The following is a 24,899-nucleotide window of genomic DNA, read 5'->3' on the forward strand; positions in this document are numbered from 1 at the left end:
CATTTTTTAACTGCTTAATTCTTTATTCTTCCTTCTTTTAATTTAGAAAAAGAATCAACAAGTTAGACAAGGCATGGTGTGCATTCAGGAGAGATCAGAAGTTCGTTTCAATTGCTTAGTGATCTCATTCCTATAATTAGGTTCTTTTAAGGTTAGAGGGGAACAGAAATGGGCAAACAGGAAAGCGACAAAAGAGCTACTTTCAATTCCCCACTGTCAAATATCATTCCATTTCTATGGGACTACGGGCGACGGTCTATCTTCTGTAACTTCTTCACACTGACAGAGGGCACAGTATTCTCAAAATGGAAGATGTCAGCCTGGGTCTGTAGCATCTCTTTGCGGACAATTTTACTTGCCCGCTTACATATACGGGCAGAGCAAGCTACAATCATTTTGACGCCCACAAAGCCATAGACTATTATGAGCAATGATGTTAATCCTGTTCTCTTCTGGCCAGCTCCTGGAATTGTACTAGCCATAGATTCCGTACTGCTCAAGATGGAGCAGCTTATGTCATGGCTACAATGTGGTCATCATACAGTTACCATTCTTCCTCTGGTGGCAGTTACAGTATCCGTAAAACAACTCAGGAATGTGCATCCAACACTGAGTCTACGACACTATTGTCCTGATCATTAACTGCTTGGTTTAGTACTGGGTTGCGGGGAGAACTGCAGGGTTCTAATCAATTCCATATGTGCCCTGAGGCCCCCCTCCAAGGTGGCCCCCCACATTCTCCAGCCCTGAGTTCCTACCTGAGTCAGCCCGGGGAAAGTGTAGAGTGGCCACTCCCATCCACCGCCTAGAGGGAGCCAGGGCTGGCTAACCGAGCAGAGGGAGGCTGTCTTGGGGCCCCATCCCCACATACGGTGCACAGCAGTGCCCACCCTCACCCCGCCCTGTGCCAGCTGCCCACCTCGCTCTTCCTCCTGGTGCCCTGCTGTGTGAACACTGAAAGTGGCAGTTTGCTGACTGGAATTCACATGTTCATTTGGGAAAGAAGGACCAGAGTGCAGCCCGTTAGGCCCTGCACTGTCCTCCCCTTCCACATGGACCGCTTCACTCAAGATCCCCAGCCATAGGATCACTGGTCGGGACAATTATCTTCACCTCTGTTACAGAAATTAAGGTCGGGAGAGGGTAATTTGCCAGAGCCGGCAGAGGTGAAGGCGACCATCAACGCTCTCAGCCCAGCCTGGACCCCATAGCGTCCACCCAGCCTCGTGTTTGCATTTCACCGCTTGCCCGCGGGGCCACCCTCCCTCACCACCTCCCCGGGGCTCCCTTGCTCCCACCCCGGCGCCCAGGGCCTCGGGGGGATCGGGAGCCTCCCCGCCCGGCCTGGGCGCGCAGGGTCTGTCGGGGCAGAGCCGGGACCCCGGCCAGGGGCAGGAGTCCGAACCCTCCGTGCCAGCCCGAGCGCCGGCAGCCGCTGAGCCGCCTTTTGTTTCGCGACTTCTGCGGAGTCACGGTCACATGCGCTTCCGGCACGGGGTGTTCCGGGCGCCGCGCCAGGGCCCGGGGACGCCCCCGCCCCTCGGCCCAGCCCGCGCGGGGCCGCCCTCCTCCGCTCTCCCGCCTGCCCCGCCCGCCCCGCCCGCCCGCGGGCCAGCGGCCTATCTCTGAGCCCCCAGCCCTGGAGCCTCCCTCCCCGGCCGCGCCGGTCGCGCAGCTGTGCTCCGATGGCCTCTCGTCTTCTCTGAACTCCGCGTGGAGCCTTCCATAGCGGCCTGGCGCGTTCAATACCCAGATATTAACGGGGGTCCGCCCGTCTCCCCTACTCCAGACAACACCAAGGGCGCAAAATCAGGCGCCTCTCTCCCCGATGGATCGCTGTGCGGTAAATGGGTGGTGGTCAAGTACCGAACTCCATTCTTGTCGTTTCATGGGGTGGCCGTGCAACACCAAGCCTCTCTCCTCCCCCACCCCGATTCCCACAAACAGAAGGAAACAAAACTGAGCCACCCGGGGCGGCCACCACAGACCATCTAAGGGCCAAGGCCCCAGTCAGGGGCAGAAATGGGGCTGGCTCCTCTGTCCTGGCCTGGCCACCACTGCTCCGGCGCTCCCGGGCCCAGTCTGTGCCCTGGGGCACTTGCAAACCTTGGCGCCTCATGGAGGCCATCTCTGCTTCACTCAACGGAATTCAAGAATTCATTCAACAGATATTTATTGAAAGCAAACTATGTTCAGGGCGACCAAGTTCCTTCCAGATGCCAGCCCCGTGTTAAGCCTCCTCCAGAATGTGAGAGGATTCCCTTTGTGTAGAAGCAGTGCCCTTACTATCCCCCTGAGGCTCAGCTTCCCAGATGAGGCCTTCATTCAGAGCAGCTTGGGAGGCCATGCCTGTCCCCTGATTCCCAGTCTTGGAGGTGCAGCAGGGAGTGGCAGTGCCAGGCTCTGGGTGAGCATGGGGTGGGATCTTAGGGACCCTTTCTGTCTCTGGACGACCCTTCCCAATGCCTCTCAGGGAGGCGTGCAGGGACTGGGGCACGGGATGGAGGAGCGGGGGCTGGCGGGGTGGAGACCTGGGAGAGGAGAGGGAGACAGCCCGAGGAGCAAACTATGGAACCGGAGGCCGGGGTGCACGTGCGCTGTGGCGTCAGGGCTTGGTGGGGAAGAGCAGGCATGTGAGCTGCCGGCTGCCGCTGTGTCTGTCCACGAGCGGTAGGGGGCGCTGCAGGTAGTGCTGGACCATGGCGGCCACGGAGGAGAAGAGCTGGACGGGCAAGCAGGGCATCAGTGAGCCTCATGCGGGGAGAAACTTCCTGAGGGAGCTGGGGGGCTCTGGCGAGGGAGCTTGTTGACATTTTTCTAAATATTTTCCTTCCTGTTTGCCCCATGAAGCCCCACTGCTTTGCTGCCCAATTCCAGGCCTTTCCTGTGATGGCGCCCGTGCGCATGTTGTTGGCCGGACTCCTATTTCCCAGGCCAGATGAAATAACTTTGAGGCCTCTGCCCGGGTCCTTCCGTGTGGGGAGCTGAGTGGTGACTGTCTCTAGTTTGCAGCCTAGCAAGTGCTGGGTGCAAAGTTGAGTCCTTGGTACAGACATGAATCTGGACTACCTGGGCCCTGCCCTCCTCCCAGCTGGGTTCATACAAATGCCCCCACCTGGGCCCCATGCAGACCGGGTTCTTCACGAGGGGGTGTCTCCCCCAGAGCAGACTGGGCCTCTTCTCAAAGTGCTGGCTTCTGGGAAGGAGTTCTGGGCGCTGGCCACTGAGATTTCCACCCACTCCAGAAAAAGGCAAAAATGGGGGGCCTTCCCCAGGGCAGTGTTCCCGGCTGGGCCCAGGGGCTGCTCTGCTGTGTCTTGCCCTTCAGCCCCTACCTCTTCCAGTACCCACCTCCTCGTGGTTCCTGCCTTCCTGGCCCAGGGCGTAGTGGCGCCCGCCATCCAGCCGGCGGATGGGAATGTTGAAGACCCGGCCGTGGAGAAGTACTGCCAGGGTGAAGGGCTGAGAACCACGAGGGCCTGAGCTGGGGCGCACGGTGTAGGCCCCGTCCTGGGGAGGAGAGCCCATTGTCAACCTCACCTTCCAGCTATAGCCCTGACTCCGACCCCTGCCTGGCTGCTCCTGCCGGCTCAGCCAGCCTCAGTCCCTGGGCAGAAACGGTTTCCCAAGAAGGCGCAGGGGGCCTGAGGTGCCCCACCTTTTGGCGTCGGAGCAGGGCACTCTCAACAGCATGGCGGTCACAGTTCCCTGAGTACCAAGGCTGGCCCAGCAGATCGCCTTCCTGTACATACACACACAGCGGCTCAGCGATGTGCCAGGGCACCGGATCGGGGGTGGGAAGCAGAGAACCCCCCAGGTTGCAGTTATTCGTGCTCACGGCCACTCGAGCAGAACAAAGATGTGTCTGCGCCTGGAGCTGCACACACGTGTTCAGTGGTGGACACCCACCCGAGAGGGCTTCTGGGTAGGGACTCGGGCTCTGCTCCCATGGGCCTCCCCCACCAGCCCTCTCCCAGCCCCTCCTCACCTCAGCAGCTGAGGCATTCTGGGTGGCAGCTACAGAGCAAAGAGAGGCTATCCTTCCTGCCGGAAGAAGCAGATTATAGCCCTGGGGCTGAGAGGGGATTAGGCCAAGGAGGCTTGGGGCCCAGCTGGGAAGGTTGGGGAGGTCACAGAGGGCGTGCAAAGGCCTGAAGTCCAAAGCGGGACACCCAGTGCTTCACTCCCCCGCCCCAGGGCTCTGGTAGGACCCACCGGCCAGGCCACGCGTGACCTCCAAGTGAGTGATTTTAAGGTACAGGTTGGGAGCTTCCTGATTTGGTGCAGGTCCTGGAGAATGCCCAGGGGGTCCTCTGAGACCTGCTCTCCGCTGGAGTCAGAGCTGCAGGGACCCCCTCAGTGAAGCGGGGTGCGGGGGGCTGGGAGGCAGTCTGAGGCCCGCAGGGGAGGCCCTGCCGGAGGGCTTGGGTTCATGCTGACAATGGCGGTACTCACCTTTAGAGGTGGCATTCGACGCTCCCTGGCACACAGGATGCTGGGTCAGAAGAGCTTGGCCCTGCAGGCCTGCTCCTTTGGGCCGGAAGTCCTACCCTGAGCCTCCCTCTCTCCCTCCCAGCTCAGCTCACCACCAGCCCAAACCCCCAGCCTCTTACATTCTGAGCTTCCTGGGGGGCTGTGGTGGGCCTGTGGGGAGCAAATTGGGGAACAGAGCTCAGGGGCTTTACCTCCTTCAAAAGAAAAAGTCCAGTGACCCGATCCTGGAGATCCCAGGGTCAGGGCTGGGAAGCCTGGGTAGGCCCTTCAGGCCCCCAGCACACACCTGCGGCACTCACCTGGGCTCCACTGATGTCCTTGGTAGAGGGACTGGGGGCCTCAGGACTTGGCAGCTCAGAGTCTGAGGCAAGGCCGGGACTAAAACAGAGAGGGCAGGCTGAGCTGAGCACCAAGCGGGGAAATCCGGGTGACCGGGGCGGGGCAGGGGACAGCTTCTCTGCAGCCTGACTTTTGGGGAGCCCTTCCAACCAGGCAGAGCGCTGTCCTGGCTGCAACAGCTGGGAAGCCTCCCCCCCCACCCCAAGCCCTTGCTCTAAGGGGGTCCCCTCCTTGGCAGGCACTGTGTGGGGCAGCCCGGACCAGAGGCGTCCATGTGGGTGTCTGAAGGCAGATGTGTGATGGTAGGGGTGCTGAGAGAGGACAAGGGCAGGAGATGGAGCCAGGAGACTGCATCGTGCTGCCTGTGGGCAGCAGAGGGCCTCAGGGCAGGATGGGGCGGGGCGGACGGAGGGAGGGAGGGGTTCACCTGGACTGGGCTCACAATCTAGGTAAATGTCCTCCTCGGGCTTCTTTGCTGGGCCCGGCACCTAGGGTAGGAAGAGGCGTATGGGACCCAGGGTTTGACCAGTGAGTGGGAAGGAGGACGAAGCCATCACTTGGGGGAGCTACTGGCACCTCACCCCCCACCCCCACCGCGCCGCCCACAAGGTGGACCTGGAATGATTGAAAAATGCTCCTTTGCCCGGAAGGGGGAGCCCATGAGCACCTCCCCCGTCCTGTGCTCAGAGAGAGCACCCAAGGGGAGCTCTGGGCGAGGCCCTCCCCAGAAGGACACTGGCGGACGCCCTGCCAGGGCCTGTGGCAGAGGGGGAGAGGCTCGGCTCCGGGCCTTTTCCCTGGATTTAGGGATATTTCCTGGCCCTCCCAGCTCACCCATCACCACCACCACCAACAACAACAACTTCCTAGCCAGAATCCTAGAGTGAGGGGCCACTCACCGCCCGGTCTGGTGCACCCAGCTCTGGGAGGAAAAGGAGAGACCCACCAGCCAGCAGCAGCAGGGAGAAAGAAATTCAGTGAAACTTAGGCTGGAAGAGTGGTGTATCCTTGGAACTTCTCTGAGGGGATCCTTAGAGCCAGCTGTGAAGTCCCAGGAGAAAGCCATCCTCACCCCCGATCGCCTTACTTCACACCCCCGGGGTGCCCCCCGCCTGACCCAGAGACCTCAGCAGGTGCAGAAGGGGCCCCGGAGTCAGGGACTCCGTGACCTCAGGCAAAGCATTACGTGTCTCGGGGCCTCAGTCTCCTCCCCAACTGCCTGCCTCGGGGTGGGGGGGTGGGGATTGGCAGGTAAAAATGCGGAACAGCTGTGGCGGATGCAGCGACCGGACAAAGCATGAGATCAATGTAAGGCCAGCTCAACTTTCCCCCGGCCCCGACCTCATGGAGGTCAGGATTCCCCTTCTCGGGGTGGGGAGTAGGTGGGCCTCGGAAGGAGGCCATTACCTCCTTCCCCAAATCCCCATTACCTCGCCTCCCAAAGGGCCAGCTCTGCTTTGTGGCCTCCGGCGGGCTCCACGCTGCCTTGGGCTGTGGGCACAACGCGGTGGCGTGAGGGAAAATCGGGTGGGGGGCTATGGAGGGGAGCTGCGGCATTGGGAGGGCAAGGCTGGCCGGGTGGGAGGCAAAGGGACTACGTATATCTGTGCAGCTTGAAAAACACTACAACACAAGCGTTAATGTGCAAAGGAGGCGGCTCTCCTCTTTGCCTCTATTCTGTGGTTCTTTCTTTGGTGTGAATGTCTCCCAGTTTTACCTTTTATTCCAATAAAATATATGATGAAAGTGGTAGCTCTCAAAGCCCACAAACGGGATCCTGGCGGGGGTGAGAGCTGGCCGCGACTGGCAGCTGAGTGAGGGATTTCTTCCCTCTGTAGGCAGGGAGGGCTGCACAGGCTTTAGGGTCCGGGAGGGGCAGCGGAGCTTCAACCGCCCCTCACCCCCACCCCACCCCCGCTCCCCTCTCCCGGCTCAGGCGAGAAAGGTGAGTCTTTGGTGATGCTGATGGGGAGGGTGCAAGGACCAGGCCAGGCAGGTGGGAGGAGCGACTGTTAACGGGGCTCTGGCTTCTGACGCAGCTAATTTTTCAGGGGCCTCTTGAATGCAGACGTGGGGGAATCTTGCAAATGAGATGCCTCTTAGATTTACTCACTGGGAAATGGTAGCCTGGGGTGGGGCAGGTGGGGAGGCTGTTCATCATCTCGGGCTGGGGCTGCGGTGGCGGTGGTGACACGGGAGGGCCCGGGGCCAGAGTGATCTGGAAAAGACCCCTGAGCATTGTGACCCGGTGGGCTCCTCCCACGTAGGTTCCAAATTTCTTCCTGCCCCCCACCCAGCCTCTGTTCCCTCCTCCCTCCCTCACTCCCCTCTGTGCTCTCTGGCTTCCCGACAGCCCCGTCTCCATGGCAACTGGAGGCGGCCAGCTTCCCTGCCCCCACCTGGCCGAGCCTGGGAGCTGTCGGGGTGGGATGCCAGCAGCTGCCGGGGCTCTCCTGGCATCCCTACCCTTGCTCCGAGCTGTGCTAGAATCTCAGAGGGGGAACGCCAGGCCCCTGGGACCCTGTCAGGCCTCCTGCTTTCCCACTGTTGCCTTGGTTACACTGCCCCTCCAGGCTCCTCTCCCCTTCCCACTCATCCTCCTTCCCTTCTCCCCTCCCTCCCTCCCTCCCTCCCTCCCTTCCTTCCTCCATCCCTCTCTCTCTGCCCAGCCAAGAGGCCTCAGTGACTGCCAGCTGAGGCCTCCCCTCGCTGCCCCAGGCCAGACAGAGGGAGACGAGGCAAGGCCTGGGCCCTCTTCCCTTGTGGGGACCCTCCCGTCCTTGACCACCCGACCTCCCTGCCTCAACTTCCCAGCCCTCACCCAAGTACAAAGAGTCCTCCTGAGTGCCAGGAAGGCGGGCGGGGGCTGGGTGGCGGAGCAGAGCCTCACAGGGGGACAGCTCATATTTATCCTCCTCTTCTTCCTCCTCCTCCTGGGCTTCTGGGAAGGGATGCTGAGCACAGGGAGGACGAAAGAGATGCAGGAGCCGTGGTGGCCGCTGCCTCCCCCCACCCCCACCCCGGCTCCGCAGCTGAACTTACCCTGCGTCTCCAGGTCCCTGGGGCAGACAGAGGAGATGGGCAGGGGTCATCTTTTCTCCAAGCAGGGGAGTCTGGATGGGAGACTGGTGAGACTGTCCTCATCTCCTCGTGGCCCAGTCCCTCTCTAGCACAATGACTTACTCTCTCTCCAAAATATAATAACCCATCTGCACGCTTACAGTGGCCTCAAAGGAACCATTCATGATGGGCCTTTCCAACACTGCAGCAAGACCAGTGAGGCGTTTTGGAGATAAGGGGGTCTCACAGCCTGTTCCACCTATGCCAGTCCCCTACCCCATGCATCCCTAATTCTGACCGAGACAGGTGGAAGAGCTAGGCCCCAGTGACTTAGCAGCACCGGACTATAATGGGCCGGAGGTATCCAGAGTCCTCAGGGGAGACTCGACTCGCAGGGGCTCCTACGCATCTGGGGGTTGGTCACTTACCTGCACATCTTGGGGGTGGAAGGTGTGGCCCCAACCTGCAATCAGAGTCCAGTCAGCTCTGCCCAAGGGGCCCTGTGTTTGTGTCAGCCAGACCATGCACGATCCTGGGACATTCACATCCATGACGGTATGAATGGCATCCCCTGGAGTTGTGTGATGGCAGCCTGGGACCAGGGCAGCAGGAGGAAGAGTCTGGGGGCAGAGCTAGTGCCTGTGGGAAGCTGGCAGTGGGGGAGCCCTAGTGTTCCCAGGGGGTGGAGGTGCATGAATAGTCTCACTGGGCATGGAGGGCCCAGGCAGAACCAGCACCGCTCTAAGGATGCCTGTGCCCAGGAAAGGGACATCGAGGTGGAAACGAGAGGAGGGCAGAGGAAAGAGAGGAGCCCAAGGACTCACCTGGCCTTGCTCCTGCTGAGCTTGTCCTGGAAAGAGTCAGGGAGGAGAATAAGGGGGTGGTCAGTTCATGTGGGATGTCTCTCCCTGCCCGGAGTCCTGGGCCCCAGGGGTGGGCAGGTCTGTGCACCTGGAGCTGCCCCCAGAACCAAGTCTCACCATGGCCAAGGTAAAGGAGCTATGCCTCCCCAGGGTCCAGGTTCTGCCACAAATGGCCTGGGGACAGGGGCCCTATTGTTCCCATCATTTGCATCGTGCAAGCACCAGGAAGGTGGGCCTGCTGTGGCCTCCAGCCCCAGACCAACTTCGTCCATGCCACTCCCAGGGCCCAGCCCTAGCTCCCCCACCACTGCATCCCACAGCTGCATCTCCTGCCCCCTGCCCCAAAGGAGGAAGAGCTTCCTCCTCAATGCCCAGGCCCGCAAGGCTGGGCCAAGGGCCCAAAAGCTTCCTGGTCAATGTGGCCTCCTCCCAGAGACTCAGACTCTACTCAGGATGAGCCAGACCAAGCCCTTTCCCAGTTCACAGAAGACAGGGTATTAATGGCAGATCCAATTAAAAACAGGAGACCATCCCTGCAGACACTTTTCTTAAATCCTTTGTGCCTGCTGTCATTTGCTGGTGAGTGACGATCAATGATCAAGATGGAGGTTAGTGAAAAGCTCAGAAATACACACTTATATTGAGTTTGACAGCTTCCTTTCTTGGTGGATGTAGTTATTCATTCAGTAGGTAGTCATTGAACATCCACTATACACCAGGCACTGTTCCAGGTGCCGAAGGTGCTGTAGGAAAGTTAAACAGGCAGGCATTACACATGAATTTCCTCACTGGATCCTCACAATAGCTTCATGATGCAGGTCCTAATTTTATCCCTGCTTTGCAGACGAGGAGAATGAATGTATTAGTCAGCTCGGGCTGCCAACACAGAGTACCACAGGCTGGGTGGCTTAAACAACAGAAATTTATTTTCTCACTGCTCTGGAGGCTAGAAGTCCAAAATCAAGGTGCTGTCAGGGCTGGTTTCTGGCGAGAGCTCTCTTGCTGGCTTGCAGATGGTCAGCTTCTTGCTGTGTCCTCATATGGCCTTTCTTCTGTGCATGCAGGGAGAGAGAGAATTCTGGAGAGAGAGAGATTTCTGATCTCTTCTAATAAGGTCACCAGTCCTATTGAATCAGGGCCCCACCCTTATGACTTCATTTAACCTTAATTACCTTCTTAAAGGCCCCATCTCCAAATATAGTCACACTGGGGGCTAGGGCTTCAACATATGAATTTGGAGGGAGACACAATTCAGTCCAGAGCACTGAGACTCTGAGAAATGGAGTGACTTTCCCAAGGTCATACAATTAGTAAGTGTTGGAGGTGGAATTCAAGCCAAGGTTTGCACAACCCACAGCCTGTGCACTAACCACTGAGCTTCCTGTACCTCATCTAGGATTGGGTCCTGACCCTCCTTTCCTGTGATGGAATTAGAAACATCAGTAATCACTGGTTTCCTTAGGGAGCCCATAACTTCCCGGTGCTCGAGTGAATTTTGGAACTCTGACTTCTGAGACGTGTTGAGGCAAAAAGAAAGGGCAAGGCCTGGTGTCTGACTCTGTTTAGACCAGGGAATGAGGGAACACAGAAGAGGATCGTGAATATAAGATCCTTCTAGGACACTGTAACTTTCCTGTGGTTATCATTTTGGTGATGTCCTGGCTGTTGGCACAAAGGAAGAATGAAGGCCAAGAACTTGCATCTTTGGAGGCCATGGGGCTGGGGGAACTGGGGAGAGGGTCCAGGGTTGGAGCTGGCCACAGTCTTCAAAGGCCACATGATTCCTGAGACCTGCAGGCAAACGGACACTTAAGAAGCTATGAACTCAGCCATAAAAAAAAAAAGAAAGAATGTCATTTACAGCAACGAGGATGGACCTAGAGATTATCATACTAAGTGAAGTAAGTCAGCCAGAGAAAGACAAATATCATATAATGTCACTTATATGTGGAATCTGAAAAATAGTACAAATTGGGAGTTCCCTGGCGGCCTAGTGGTTAGGATTCCGGGCTTTCACTGCTGTGGCCTGGGTTCAATCGTGGCATGGCCAAAAACAGAAACAGAAAAAAATCTTTAAATAAGTAAATAAAACTTAAAAATAATATAAATGGGGCTTCCCTGGTGGCGCAGTGGTTGGGAATCTGCCTGCCAATGCAGGGGACGTGGGTTTGTGCCCCGGTCCAGGAAGATCCCACATGCCGTGGAGCAGCTGGGCCCGTAAGCCATGGCCACTGAGCCTGCGCGTCCGGAGCCTGTGCTCCGCAACGGGAGAGGCCACAACAGTGAGAGTACAAATGAACTTATTTACAAAACAGAAACAGAGTCACAGACATAGAAAACAAACTTATGATTACCAAAAGGGAAAGAGGGGAGAGGGATAAATTGGGAGTATGGGATTAACATATACACACTACCATATATAAGAGAAACAACAAGGATTTACTGTATAGCACAAGGAACTATATTCAATATCTTGTAATAAATTATAATGGAAAAGAATCCCCTAAAAACTATATATACATACATGCACACACATATATATGGCCAAATCACTTTGCTGTACACCTGAAACTAACACAATATTGTAAATCAACTATATTTCAATAAAAAAGAAGCTATGGGGACTTCTCTGGTGGCAAAGTGGTTAAGAATCCACCTGCCAATGCAGGGAACACAGGTTTGAGCCCTGGTCCAGGAAGATCCCACATGCCACGGAGAAACTAAGCCCGTGCGCCACAGCTACTGAGCCCGTGTGTCACAACTACTGAAGCCCGCGCGCCTAGAGCCCATGCTCCGCAACAAGAGAAGCCACTGCAATGAGAAGCCTGCGCACCGCAACGAAGAGTAGCCCCCACTCACAGCAACTAGAGAAAGACCGCGAACAGCAACGAAGACCCAAAACAGCCAAAAATAAATAAATAAATTTATTTTTTTAAAAAAAGAAGCAGCTATGAAAAGTCATTGGGGTGGCTTAAGGGGGGCCCATTTGGTGTCATGGGAAAAACTGTGCAAAGAAAAACAAAGAATCCAGGCTTGGAGTCAGGGACAAGCATCTCCTCCCGACCTCCACTCCCCAGCTGACCTTTGTTCCACATTTGGGCCATAAGGCAGGGGGCAACTTCCCTCACCAAGAGGACCTGCTGTCAAAGTCAGCAAGATGCTCTAGACACCACCCCGCTGCAAACTCCAAACTGAGTGGGTTTCCCAGTCCAGACTGCCCTTGCCACAGCTACCTCCTCCTTCTGTTCAGGGCTTTGCATAGGCAAATGCCAGGGCCTGGGTGAGGGAAAGAGCCCCATGCAGAGGGTGGAATCCATGCCTTCTGGGTGGGGGCACTGGCCTGGGCAGATGAGGGAGAAGGGGATGGAAGGAGGCTGCCTCACAGCTTTGTGTCACCGCAGCCAGCCCTGTAGCACCGTGCTTCCTGCTGATGGCACAGGCAGATTTGGACAACCTCTTTCTCCATCTTTGGCACAGGACTGTTTTCTGTACAATCATAGCTATTCCCTCGGGATGAATTCCTAGAAATGGAATTACTGGAAACTCACATTTCAAAGGTTCCATTGCCCCATTGTCTGGCAGCACCTGAGTGCCAGTTTTATGGTCCTTCCATAGCACACAGTGATTCTCCACATTTTCCAGATCTCAGCTGCTGATCTCCAGTAAGAACAGGCCATCGTTTTCAGGCCCAACATAGTCTAAACCCACCCTAAGAAAACAAACAGCTCTCTAGAGCAGTGTTCCCCCACTTGCATGATCACAAGAATCAACTGGAGGGCTTGTTAAAAGTCTTAGACTCCCAGACCCTCCCTGAGAGCTTAAGAACGGGATGTTCCAGGAGGGAAGTGGGAATCTATATTACTGTAAACAAGCATCCTAGATCAATCTTATGATCAGTCAAGTTTGGGAAACGCTGCTCTAAGGGAAACGTTCTGAGAAGATGTGACTCCTAGGACATCTTTAGAATCACACTCAGCCTTTAGCTCATGGGGAACATGGGGGTGGCCAGCAGAGAAGAAACAGGACACAGACCCTACCCTCCAGGGGACCCTCCGAGTGATGGAGAGGCCCCAGGAGACATTCAATCTCTCTGTGCTGCAGTCTCCCCCTGTGTAAGTGGGGGTGGGAACAAGGCACTCCCTGTGATGGAGGCGCTTCTGTTGAATGAGATGAAACACATGAAACACACAGCACATGTGCGGTAAATATCAGCTCTTCCTGAGTAGGTGGTGCCACCGTCCATGGAGTTGTTGCCAGCAGACAGGGAAGGTGGCCAAGGCTGGCGGGGGTCCCCGGTGTGAGCGACGTGGGAAGCATTGTGAACAGGAGGGGGTGATTTCTGAGGACCTGATGGAGGACAGGTAAGCAGGCTGTGGCCAGAGGTCTCAGAGGTGAGAGAGTGCAGGCTGCGGAGCAGGGGAAGCTGAGGTGTGGTGGCTGGACCCCTAGAGGCTGAAGGTCTGCCATTCCCACTGGCTGTGGATCACTTCCTGTGTTTGGGGCCACTTCCACCGTATGAATCCTTGCCTCCATTCACAGAAGCCAGATGAGGCCTTCCCAGCCTCTCTTACGGCTGGGGTGCAGGCATTCTGCCTGTCAGATGCCCCCATGCTGGGCTTTGTATCCAAAGCAGGCACCAAGAGGCATCCACCCGGGACTTCCCTCGTAGCGCAGTGGTTAAGAATCCGCCTACCAATGCAGGGGACAGGGTTCGATCCCTGGTCCGGGAAGATCCCACATGCTGCAGAGCAAATAAGCCCGTGCGCCACAACTACTGAGCCTGCATGCCACAACTACTGCGCCTAGAGCACGTGCTCCGCAACAAGGGAAGCCACCGCAATGAGAAGCCCACGCACCGTAACAAAGAGTGGCCCCTGCTCGCCGCAACTAGAGAAAGCCCGTGCGTAGCAACGAAGACCCAAAGCAGCCAAAAATTAAATAAAATAAAATAAATACATTTATCTAAAAAAAAAGATGAAGAGACTCTGTCTCTTATTAAAAAAAAAAAAAAAAGAGGCATCCACCCTAGGGAGGAGGTGACAGCTATATCCTGTTTCCAGAGGCCAGGGAGGCTGAGATCCCAAGGGGTACCACCCAGGGCCAGGATCAATAGTGTTGGCCCAGAGGTGCCTCCACTAGGCCAGCTTGGCTGTGGCCTTTGAGACATTGTTCCTGGCTGGTTCTCTGGTTCTCCTGGAGATGTGGTGAGCTACAGAATATTTTTAATAAATTATTTTCCAGCCTAAACTAGCTAAGGTTGGTTTCTCTTACTTTCAGTGAAGAAATCTAACTTAGGGACACAGCATCAGTGGGATCACCACATAGATACCAAGAAGCCCAAACTGTGAGGCGAGGTACAGGTGTCTCATGGGAAAGTGGGGCCAGGTAGAAATGAGTATCATAGCTTTACATTTCTATACTCTTGGGCCTTTTATATGACAAGCATTAATTAATTTTATAATTTAAAAATATCAGTCAGTACAGATTAAAAGATAAAAAGAAGGAAAGAAGAGAAAGAAGGAGGGATGACCTGGATTTCAACCATGAGGAAGCACCAAGAGAAGGACAGCCTAGGAGAAGGTAGGGCCCTGGGAGTGGGGGTCAGGGCCAAGGGGAGTTCCGGGGTGTGCGGCTGGGGCCACCACAGGACAGCCAGGTCCCCTAAGCCAGGGAAGTAGGGGGAAAAGTGGGGAAATAAAAAAAGAAGCATGCTGTTAAGACAAAGATTCTTCTCCGGGGAGAATGGGAATCCATCGGGGCAAGTGGCAGGGGTGGGGTAGAAAGAGGGAAGGAGAACTTTCTGACCATGAGTTAGGGCCTCAGAGGATGGGGAGGGGAGAGCAGGTCCTGTGAGGGGTGAGGGAGAATGAATGAGTCCTCAGGCTATTTTGACCTGAGCAAGTAGTCAAGTTAGAGGCCCAAGAAGCTCCTAGGGAGGGGCCTGAGGCCAACTGAACTGTCTGTGATTGGGTTAAATTTAATGTCGGGGACCATCTTGAAGGAAGGTGGTTGAGAGGAGGGAGAGAAGGGGTCCTCCAGTGCTGAGAAGCGGAGGGCAATGTTGGGGCTGCTTTAGCACAAGCTGGCAGAGGTCCCTTCTCCTCCCCCCCGCCGCTGCCCTCCCAGGCCTGCTGACTCAGCTTACTCTGGTGGCAGCTGTGACACGCGACAGAGGGCTGAAGCATGGACGACACACAGACCAGCCTCCTAAGAGGGGTCTCTGGCCCCTGTCCCCCACTGGTGCACGATCATGGATTGCTGCAGCTTCAGAGGTTTGTGACAGACTCTCCTTCCATCTCTCTGAAAGTAGATACAGAACTTGGTGTGTGGTTTGTGTTTTTCTGGGGGGCAGTGCACGAGATTTCTACAGATTCGCCAAGGGTTAGGGTCGGGGCTGAGGCTGGTTTTCCCTGGCCTCTAGGGTAAAGTGCACAAGCCGGCACTGCCCTGGTCCCCTCTGCCCCTGCTGGGGTGCTCCGTCTCTGTCCCACACACCCTGCCCTTCCCTGTTCGGGAACTTGCTCACAACAGGTTCGTTCATGATGTAGCTCTGCCTGGAATCCTTGCGTGGCCCTCCCCACCATGGCTCCTTGAATGGAGACAAAGGCTTCTTGTTGCCTGGTAAGATCAGCCCTACCTACCTCTCCAGCCCCAGCCCTTCCATTTTCTCCCCACAGACTCACTCACACTCACCTTCTCTCTGTGGTTCCACCATGACTAGGACCAGTTGGCCCACTCTGCACTCTGTTGACTTAAGGAAATTTCAGGTGGAAGGAATTTAGATATTTATTGTCCTTACAGAATATGACAGAGAGAAAGCACTCTTAAGTATAGCAAAACACGGAAATTCCCTGGTGGTCCAGTGGTTAGGACTCTGCACGCTCACTGCTGAGGGCCTGGGTTCAATCCCTGGTCGGGGAACTAAAATCCTACAAGCCACGTGGTACAGCCAAAAAAAAAGAGAAAAGTATAGCAAAACACAGTAAAAAAAAAAAAAAAAAAAAAAGAGAAGAAAAGAAAGAACAAAGGACTCTCTTATAGTATGTTATACTTTAAGAATTTTAACCAACCCCCACAAAGTCCACTCTCGTGGACTCTGCAACTGGCAATCTTCACAGATGGTGCAAGCACCTTGTGCCCCCCAGACCCCAGCCCTCTCCCTCCACCTCAACTCCTTACCTTGCAGATCACCAGAGCTCCTTTAGGTGTCTTTAAACTTGATGCATTAGCCCACTGCTGAGATTCTGCCCTTAGGAGAACCCAACAGATGTCCCAGTAGCAGGAAGCCTGGGTAAGATGGGGGCAGGATGGCTGCGAACACTTATAATAGTACCTGGCTCTGTTCATCTCTTTCTAGTCTCAAACAGTCTCCTTACCTGGGGGCTGTGCACTTGCCTTTCTTCTGCAGGAACACTCCCGCCCCTTGCCTTCCTCTTCCTTCAGGCCACAGCTGAAGTCACCCTCAGCAGGGGTCCCAGACCACGGCAGTCTGTCCCCGACACACTCTCTGGGCTCCCACCGTAATTAAATCTATGGGTACATATCAGGGCTAGACTGTGGACTCCCACTCAGCTGTAAGAGCTCTCAATGGGTAGCAACTGTGTCTGTCCAGTTCACTGCCAAATCCCAAGTGCCCGGCCCACAGCTTGGCACAGAGCAGGCTCTCAAAAAATATTTGCTGTAGCTGCACTCATTCTTCACCGCCTGCTCAAAGACCCCACCTCCCGCCAAACAGCCTCCGTCTCTCTCCTCTGAAAGGCCCATGGCTTGCTCCTAACCCCCGTGCCTAGGCTGAGCAGTGTCCTGAGGCCCTTTCCCTGTTTATCTGCTTCTCTAAATGCAAATGGTTACCAAGGACTCTTCTCTGGGTACCTTTGACCCTGCCCTCACTCTACTGGATCCTTTCCTCTATTTACCTTAATGAGTGGAGTGGGGGGCATCTATTCTTCCCCCCCACTCTCCCTGCACTCCACCCCACCCCCCCCCGCCCCCGCCTTGGCCAGATGTAGTATGGCCCTGCTTAGCCTTCTTCCTTCTTCAGCTTATATCCGGAGAGCCAGGCATCTCCTGTTGCCGTTGCTTCCTTGTTCCCTTCTCTCAGGACTGATGAGCAGAAAGAGTATGGACAACTGGCCTGCCTTCTACCCTCCCCCTAGGAGAGACCTGGCGCTGCCACTCACGGATGTGTCTGCATCTGCACATCCTTCCTTGATAGGTGTGGAGAGCCCTGAGATCACCCTCCCCACCTTTACCAACGGAAAAGCTGAGACCAGAGTGGAGATGGATGCTGGGCCTTGGGCCAGAGCCATCTAATTATGTACACAAGACCAAAGTCCTCAGTGCCTCCCACCCCGTCGTCCCGGCTGCTCTACGGACCTGAGCAGTTGTTCCACCGCAAAGGGCGGCCCCTGGTGGTGAGAAGAAGCGTGGTGGCCTGTCCCTCACCCCCTAGACTGGCTGCCAGAGGAAAGGGTGTGGCCTGCAGGACCACCACCAAGGGCTTCATCCAGTTGTCGGTGCAAGAAAAAATCAGCAGAAATCTGTGAAGTCCTACACAAATGAAAGATTAGAAAAATATGTACAAACAGTATTCAAAACCTTAAAGATAACTTCAACTATAATTCCACTATAGGTGGAAGGTGTTACTAAAACAATGAATTTGTTTATGGTTTTTAAATGCCAGTTTAAACAAACTTTTACTGAAAGCATTCGTGCGCTAAGGCTCTCTCTCCCCAAATGGGAATCTTGCTGTTGCCTCAGGATGTGTAACCAGTATAGGTGCAGGTACTTTCAAGTATAGAATATGTATGTTCCTGAGTCGCTCCCAAGGCCCTGAGGGGGAAAGAACCCAACTTTTGGGGCACCTTACCCTTAGACACATTTTCTGTCATGACTTCATAACACTGCCCTGTTACTTTAACTGCACCCTGCTGGCTGGATGTTCAGGAAGCAGGGATAGGCATTAAATGGCTTTGGCATATCCTTGGTCAAGTCACACAGGCTCTTACTGATTCAAGAGTCTGGTGCTAAGTCCTGGAATGCAGGAGAGAATGGGCTCTTATAAAGACTGCACCGATGGGGCAAGGGCTGTCTCCAAGTTTCTATGGTAACTATCTCTCATCTCTAGGGGCAGAGGGGCTACTTAACAAAAAGCTGGTTGTCTAGTTACTGAACCCAGGTTTGGCTGCTCCCTATTCAGAAGCCAATAATTTGAGAGGCAAGTGTCAGTGGAAAGGAAAGGTGCTTTAACCAGAAGAGTGGGCAATCTGGGGAGAAAGTAGACTCGTGTCCAGAGACCAACTCCAAAGATTCTGCTCAGTCATGACAGTTTTTAAAGGGAAAAATGAGGGGGAAGAATCTCAGTGAATCATCGAGGCAGGAGGTTGGGTTCTGCATCATTCTCCACTGAGTGCAGACTGGCTGACTCTTCAGGTGTAATCTTGCCTGTGTGATCTGCCTGCAGGATTGCTAAGGGGGCAATTGCGGAGAGAGAGCTAGTCATTTTTTAACTGCTTAATTCTTTATTCTTCTTTTTATCTAGGAAAAGACTCAACAGGTTAGAGCATAAGTCAGGAGTTAGTTTCAATTGCTTAGTGAACTCACTCCTGTAATTAGGTTCTTTTAAGGAACAGAAATGGGCAAACAGGAAAGGGGCAAAAATGCTTTCAGTCTTTTTTTTTTGATTTTAATTTAATATTGGAGTATAGTTGATTAACAATGTTGTATTAATTTCAGGTACAGCAAAGTGATTCAGTTATACATATACATGTATCTGTTCCTTTTCAAATTCTTTTCCTATTTAGATTATTACAGACTATAGAGCAGAGTTCCCTGTGCTCTACAGTAGGTCCTTGTTGGTTATCTATTTTATATATACCAGAGATGAACAGAGCCAGGTACTATTATGTACATGTCAATCCCAATCTCCCAATCTATCCCCCCAACCACCCTTCCCCACTGTTTTCAGTCTTAACAGAAATACTTGGAAAACCAAGCCTTTGAGAACTTCCCAGGCAGCAATGGACATGCTTAGAGACCACCTAACCAGTACATATGACCCCTACTCCAGTTACCAAGGGGAATCTGGGCGTTCTACTTTGAATATCCTTTCTAGAGTTGTTTCTAATTTTTCCAAGATTAAATTTAGGAGTATGTCTAGGAAGCAGCTGGTCTCCACCCAACTACAGAAGAATAAACTCTCACTGACATTACAGGGTCGTGGCTATACCGTCATAAACTACGTATTTTCCTATCTACCTTGATGATCAGGGTCACAGCAGTATATGGCCAGATCAGAAAGTGTAAACTCTGAAAATGGGGTTGGAGACAGAAAGTCCGATGTGTTGCTGGCCACTGTGGTGTCACTGCTCCTGATACAGGTGTAACCTGAATCCTCACTTGGGAGCCAGAAATCAGCTGAGAAGAGGCTTCAGGAGAGAGACTGCCCTGGCCCCGGAAGGTGGGTGAAGTGGGGCCTCAGCACTGCTCATCCCACCAGACAGGCTGGACCCTTGAGCTCCTGACTGGCACTGAAGGGCTTGGGTAAGTCCCTGCTGTAGTGTCTCAGTGGATACTTACGCGACCCGGGAAGTTAGGACAAGAGTCCTGGCGCTTGACGCTGAGGTGTGAGCACTTTGAGAGCCAGCATACTGAATGAGAGTGCCCTGGTTATTACTTCCGGTCGGCGCCTCATTGTTATCTGGCTCTGCCATATAAAGCTGATGCCTGGGCGCAGGGCGCTGAGAGCGGTCACACAGCGTGGACCGAACATCCTGACCTATGCTCCAGAACTCGAAGGACCCTGGCCTTCCCTGGGCTTCTCCAGGAGACCTGCAGGCCACACAGAGACCCCAACAGGCTTAGTCCTGCCTCAAGGTCCGGGCTGCTCCTCGCTCCAGGAAAAGGGAGTTCGCTCCAGGCGTTGGAGGAGAGGGTCAAGGAGGCAGACTCTGCGTCCCTCCAAGGCAGCTGGCCCAAGCGTCCACCGGCCATCCCCTTCCCCGGCAGTCCCAGCCTGGTAGGGAGGGCGGGGCTCTGGATCGCTGAGAAGTGTTCGGGCCGGCGACCCCACGGTGGAGCGGTGTGTGCGGGGGCGGGGAGCCAGGCTGCGGGGAGAGAAGGGCCCTCTTCCCCACAGCAGGGGAGCCCACACCCCGCACCGGTAAGCCCACCTCGCTAGACGCTGACTTCCGGTCGTGAGCGCCACCCTCCCCGAAGCCCCGCCCCGCACCCACTGCCTGCTGGGATCTGTAGTTCGTGGGGGAGGGACCAACGCGGCCGGTGCGCGCGTTTGTGTCTGTGTGTTTGTGTGTCTGTGAGTGTGTTTCGAGGTCCGCTGTGGCGTCTCTGTTCTCCTGATCTCTCCCCCGAGGACCCACTGGTCCCGGGCTTGGCGCAGGGATCGCAGGCCACCGCTCCCGAGGTCCCGCCCCGCGGCCCACTCTTGCCGGGATTTGTAGTTCGGGCCTGGGTGGGGCCGCAGGTCGGGGGTCCCACCTGGGCCCGGCGTGGTACCATCTTTATTCCTGCTTTTTCCCGCGTGCCCTGGTTCTGGACAGTAGATATGGAGCGGTGTCGCAACTCCAGCCTAGCTCCCCCTGGCCCTTCCCCCGGTCCGCCGCCCCCGCGATGTATATGCCGGCGCCTGGAGGACAAGACGCTAGATGCTAAACTGAGGCACGAAGGTGGGCGCGCTCTGGCCGGGTAGGAAGGTAGGGAAAGCCAGAGTGAGGACTTGGCCTGGGAGGCCCAGCCCAGGCCTGTTGGACAAGGCTGGACTAGGCGACAGTCCAGGGCCCTTTCAGTTCTTAAGAGTCTGCGATCAATGGTGTCTCAAAATGATGACCAGACCCGCCCAGGACTGGCTGGACACATTGGAGGTGATTACCCTATAGAGCTGACATAACATTTTTGTCAAATTTAGCAACCCTACAGAAGGAGGCCAGGGAGGGAAAAGGACTCTTCTGACCACGAAAACCAAGAAATGGAGCGACACTGGCCCACGGGTTTGCTTTGAGGATCAAGTTGGGGGGTAGGGGCTGTGTGTGGAGGGGGTGTTTTGTAAACTGTAAAGCCCCGGGCATGGGTGAGGTGTTATCTGAACTCTGAAGCACTGGAGAAAAGGTGCTGGGCCTTCAGGAGCCACACTTTAAAGGAGAAGTTACACTTACTGTAGTAAGATGTCCCATTAGGAGAAGCTGGGTCGTAGGTACGGGGAACCTCTCTATACAATTTTTTTAAGTGGGATGCAAATGGGTCGAGCCAGGACTTAACCATTTATAGGTTACAGAGCCCTTTCATTTGTTGACAGCCTTATTGAATGTGCAATTCAGTGTTTTTAAATATATTCTCAGTTGTGCAATTGTCACCACAAACGAATTTGAGAACATTTTCATCACCCCCAAAAGAAACTTGTACTGATTAGCAGTCACCCCCTAAAGTCCTCATCCCCTCGGACCCTAGGCAACCACTAATCTACATCCCGTTTCTACAGATTTGCCTATTCTGGACATTTCACATAAATGAAATCATATATGTGGTCTTTTGTGTCTGGCTTCTTTCACTTAGCATGATATTTTAAAAATTCAGGTTGTAGCATGTATCAGTACTCTGTACTACTTTTTTTTTTTTTTTTTGCGGTACGCGGGCCTCTCACCGCTGTGGCCTCTCCCGTCGCGGAGCACAGGCTCCGGACGCGCAGGCCCAGCGGCCATGGCCCACGGGCCCAGCCGCTCCGCGGCATGTGGGATCTTCCCGGACCGGGGCACGAACCCACGTCCCCTGCTTCGGCAGGCGGACTCTCAACCACTGCGCCACCAGGGAAGCCCTGTACTATTTTTATAAATAAAACTTTTTTTTTTTTAATTTTAAATCCCAGTATCTAGAGGATGAGCAGGGGTAGCCCCTTATGTATGAAGGACTCAGAGCTGGCACTAGCATTCAACGCCGAGAGCAGGATGGGCCTTGGGAGAGGAGGCGGGAGAGCAGTGATGTGCGGTGATAGTTGGGAGGGGAGGCCGGGGGTCCTACCACCTGGCTCTGCATTTACTAAGGGAGTCCCGGAGCACGTTATTTTGACCCCACTTGGCCTCCATTTTCTCATCTGTAAAATGAGGATAATAAGAGGATTTACTTTAGAGGGCAAATGGGAGGATTAAATGAGAAAATCATATGAAGGACAGTGCCTGGCATATAGTGCCAACGCTCAAGAGTGTTATCTCTTATCATGAACTTACAATGGCGTGAGCACCCAATGTGACCCTGGCCTTGAGGGGGTAAACCTGTCCTCTCGTGTCCTCCCTGGGGACCAGTCCCTCCTGCCCCAGTCACTCGGTACCCTCCCCGCCACCACAATGCTCCACCAGAGCTTCTCCTGGCCCGCTCATTCATGCTGTACTGGACAGTCCTATTTTCCCAACAGGTCACCAAGGAATTCTGGGGTGTCACCATCCAGGACGCCTCTGAGCACCCAGCAGTGATTGAAAAGAAACTTTCTAATCATGAGCTTTATTCAGAAAATATGGCCATCCAGACCCCCAGCTCGTCCTCAGAGAAGCTGAAATGATCTAGAAAAATTCACTGCAGATCAAATTTAAAGCCTAGCAGTGGGCTCTCCTGGTGGAGCAGTGGTTAAGAATCGGCCTGCCAATGCAGGGGACATGGGTTCGAGCCGTGGTCTGGGAAGATCCCACATGCTGCAGAGCAACTAAGCCCGTGCGCCACAACTACTAAGCCTGCGCTCTAGAGCCCGCGAGCCACGACTACTGAAGCCCACACACCTAGAGCCTGTGCTCCACAACAAGAGAAGCCACCGCAATGAGAAGCCCTTGCACTGCAACAAAGAGCAGCCCCTGCTCGCCACAACTAGAGAAAGCCTGCGCACAGCTACGAAGACCCAATGGAGCCAAGAATAAATGAAATAAAATAAAATAAATTCATTAAAAAAAAGACTCGCAGCATCCTGAGTTAGTGCCTTCAAAGGAATATTCTGGGGGAGCTGTGATATTGGAATTTTCAGGTATTGCAACAGATCCCTGCCATCCCGCCACTGCCCCGCCCCGCCCAGGCTGAGGAAATGCAACAGGTCAGCCTGATCTGCCCCTCTGGATTGGAGTCAGAGGAGCCAGAAGGTACTCCTCGTCTAGTGCTGCATTTTACAGATGGGAAGCAGGCTCAGAGAGGGCCATATGGCAGGGTAGTTAGAGAAGCCAGGTTGGGATCTCACTTAGGGAGAATCCTTTGCAATTTCAGGAAATTCTTAGCCCCGGAAATCAGTCCATAGCCTGGGTCTATGGGCACAGAACCAGAAAGCTGGCCATCTTGGGCGGCTGCAGACCTTGGCCAGAGCCCAAGTAGCCAAAGCCTGGAAGTCAGTCTCCGATGCCTTCCTCTCCTGGTTTATTTTAGCCAGATGTTTGTTTTAGAAGTAGGAGTTTATTAATAATAATGGCAGGCTGCACGTGTCTAGGCCTTTATTCTTTTCAAAGAGGCTCCCATAGGTCATCTCATTGGATCCCCACAATCCCTCAAGGTAGGAGGGCTGGGGTAATTGTCCTTGCTTCACACGTGAGGAACCTGTGGTTCAGAAGGTTTAAGTGACTTTCCCAAGGTGACAGAGGCTAGGGCACTGCTAGAATTTGAGGAGTTTGCTCTCTGTTAATTCAGTTAAAAAAAAAAAATTTTTTTTTTTTGGAGTGTCTCTTACCTGCTGAATGCTCTGCTGGGTGCTGGGGTCACAAGGATGACCTGATATGGTCCCTGGGCTGGAGGAGCTAACAGTGTGATGGGGAAGGCACACATGGCAGATGAGAGAAAGGGGTGGTGAGGGGACTTTCTGGGGTGGTAGAAGTGTTTTATATCGGTAGGGATGTGGGTTGTATGGGTGTTTGCATATGTGAAGACTCATTCAAATGCACACTTACGATTTGTGATTTTCACTGTAAATTTTACCTTAAAAATGCAGAAAGTGGAAATGCTCTGCCTAGCATAGCATAGCATAGCATACACTATGCCTAGTAGGGTCTTGGTGGGGCTCAGCTGTCCAGAAGCGGGCCAGGGGTTGACTAGGTGGCCCATGGATATAATTCCATCTTTGCTCCCAGGGTATGGCTGAAAAGTTTTCCCACGGAGTCTGAAGAGTCAGATGGTCCAGTGGCCTGATGCCCAGAGCACCCAGGGAGGACTAAGGAGGAGGTCAGGGGTTACTGCACATTTCGAGGAGGGGTATTTAGGCTGAGTCTGTAGGTGACCAGTTGGTCAGAGGAGGGTGGACACGTGGGGCGGTTTTTAAGCATTACTCAGGAATGGAGTGTAGTCGCTCAGTGTTGTCCGGGTGGAAAGGAGTAGAACCAGGCTTTGAACTGCTTCCCTTACCCAAGGCCCCATCAGTGGGCCTTGGAGAAAGTCATGCTGGTTGGAATTTTCCAAGCTGCTTCCCAAGAAAGGAAAAGTCGTCTTACCACTGCATCAAGGGACCATGTCCTAATCCTGATGCCTCTTGTCAGCTGACATTTGCCAGGGTTTGCCTGCTGCGCAGGGCTCTCTCCATTCAGAAGCAAAAATGGAAGTGTGGACCACTTGCTGTCCTGCTCACTTCCGGAAGGCCTAGCCTCTGGGCGCAGATACTGGCTGGTCTGTTTTCCTCTGAATAAAGACAAGAAGGGTGGGACTTCCTTGGTGTTGCAGTGGTTAAGAATCCGCCTGCCAATGCAGGGGACATGGGTTTGATCCCTGGTCTGGGAAGATCCCACATACCGCGGAGCAACTAAGCCCGTGCGCCACAACTACTGAAGCCCGCACGCCTGGAGCCCGTACTCCGCAACAAGAGAAGCCACTGCAGTGAGAAGCATGTGCACCGCAAGGAAGAGTAGCCCCTGCTCGCCACAACTACTGCTCACCACAACTAGAGAAAGCCAGTGTGCAGCAACGAAGACCCAATGCAGCCAAAAAAAAATTAAAAATAAAGAATAATAATAAAAAAAACCGAGAAGGGTGAGGAGTTCCAGTTCTAGCACCGGCTTTGAGGCCAGACCAGCCTAGATTAGAATCCTGGTTCTGCTACTGAACTAGCAGTGTGACCCTGGACAAGTTACCTACCCTCTCTGAGCCTCCGGGAGACTTCATCTATTAAGCGGCATAATGACA

General features: G+C 54.2%; 1 protein-coding gene across 24 annotated transcripts; it reads right to left on the reverse strand.

Moving 5' to 3' along the window:
* Positions 1-2,162: 2,162 nt before the first annotated feature.
* On the reverse strand, positions 2,163-19,954 carry SH2D6 (SH2 domain containing 6). 24 transcript variants are annotated; one of them, XM_029231927.1, is made up of 22 exons: positions 19,335-19,954; positions 17,133-17,306; positions 16,133-16,286; positions 15,936-16,043; positions 15,450-15,507; positions 14,902-15,345; positions 8,718-10,547; positions 8,322-8,485; positions 7,876-7,958; positions 7,655-7,787; positions 6,947-7,051; positions 6,264-6,324; positions 5,733-5,755; positions 5,261-5,321; positions 4,794-4,872; positions 4,614-4,644; positions 4,456-4,495; positions 4,216-4,290; positions 3,989-4,044; positions 3,659-3,742; positions 3,352-3,510; positions 2,163-2,722 (listed from the first exon to the last, which is right to left on the reverse strand). In XM_029231927.1, the coding sequence occupies exons 8-22, from the start codon at positions 8,442-8,444 to the stop codon at positions 2,606-2,608; spliced, it is 1,230 nt and encodes a 409-aa protein (XP_029087760.1). In that variant the 5' UTR covers positions 8,445-8,485; positions 8,718-10,547; positions 14,902-15,345; positions 15,450-15,507; positions 15,936-16,043; positions 16,133-16,286; positions 17,133-17,306; positions 19,335-19,954; the 3' UTR covers positions 2,163-2,605. The 24 variants fall into 24 exon arrangements, with proteins under 24 accessions (XP_029087760.1, XP_029087758.1, XP_029087761.1 ...); XM_029231925.1 differs by having other exon boundaries at positions 14,902-15,056; positions 15,283-15,345; positions 15,936-16,286; XM_029231928.1 differs by lacking the exon at positions 15,450-15,507 and having other exon boundaries at positions 14,902-15,056.
* Between the last annotated feature and the right edge of the window lie 4,945 nt (positions 19,955-24,899).

The sequence above is a fragment of the Monodon monoceros genome, unplaced genomic scaffold, assembly GCF_005190385.1.
Source record: "Monodon monoceros isolate NGI ecotype Baffin Bay Population unplaced genomic scaffold, NGI_Narwhal_1 Super_Scaffold_19, whole genome shotgun sequence".
In the NCBI taxonomy this organism is placed as follows: Eukaryota; Metazoa; Chordata; class Mammalia; order Artiodactyla; family Monodontidae; genus Monodon; species Monodon monoceros.

Excerpts from the sequence above, each read along its gene's own strand:
- SH2D6 (XM_029231930.1), bottom strand. The coding sequence starts at position 8,444 with ATGGATGTGAATGTCCCAGGATCGTGCATGGTCTGGCTGACACAAACA. Across the intron at positions 7,788-7,875 it reads CAGGGACCTGGAGACGCAGG|CATCCCTTCCCAGAAGCCCA; the intron begins GTAAGTTCAGCT and ends CCCTGTGCTCAG. Across the intron at positions 4,291-4,455 it reads GTCGAATGCCACCTCTAAAG|GACCTGCACCAAATCAGGAA; the intron begins GTGAGTACCGCC and ends GGCATTCTCCAG.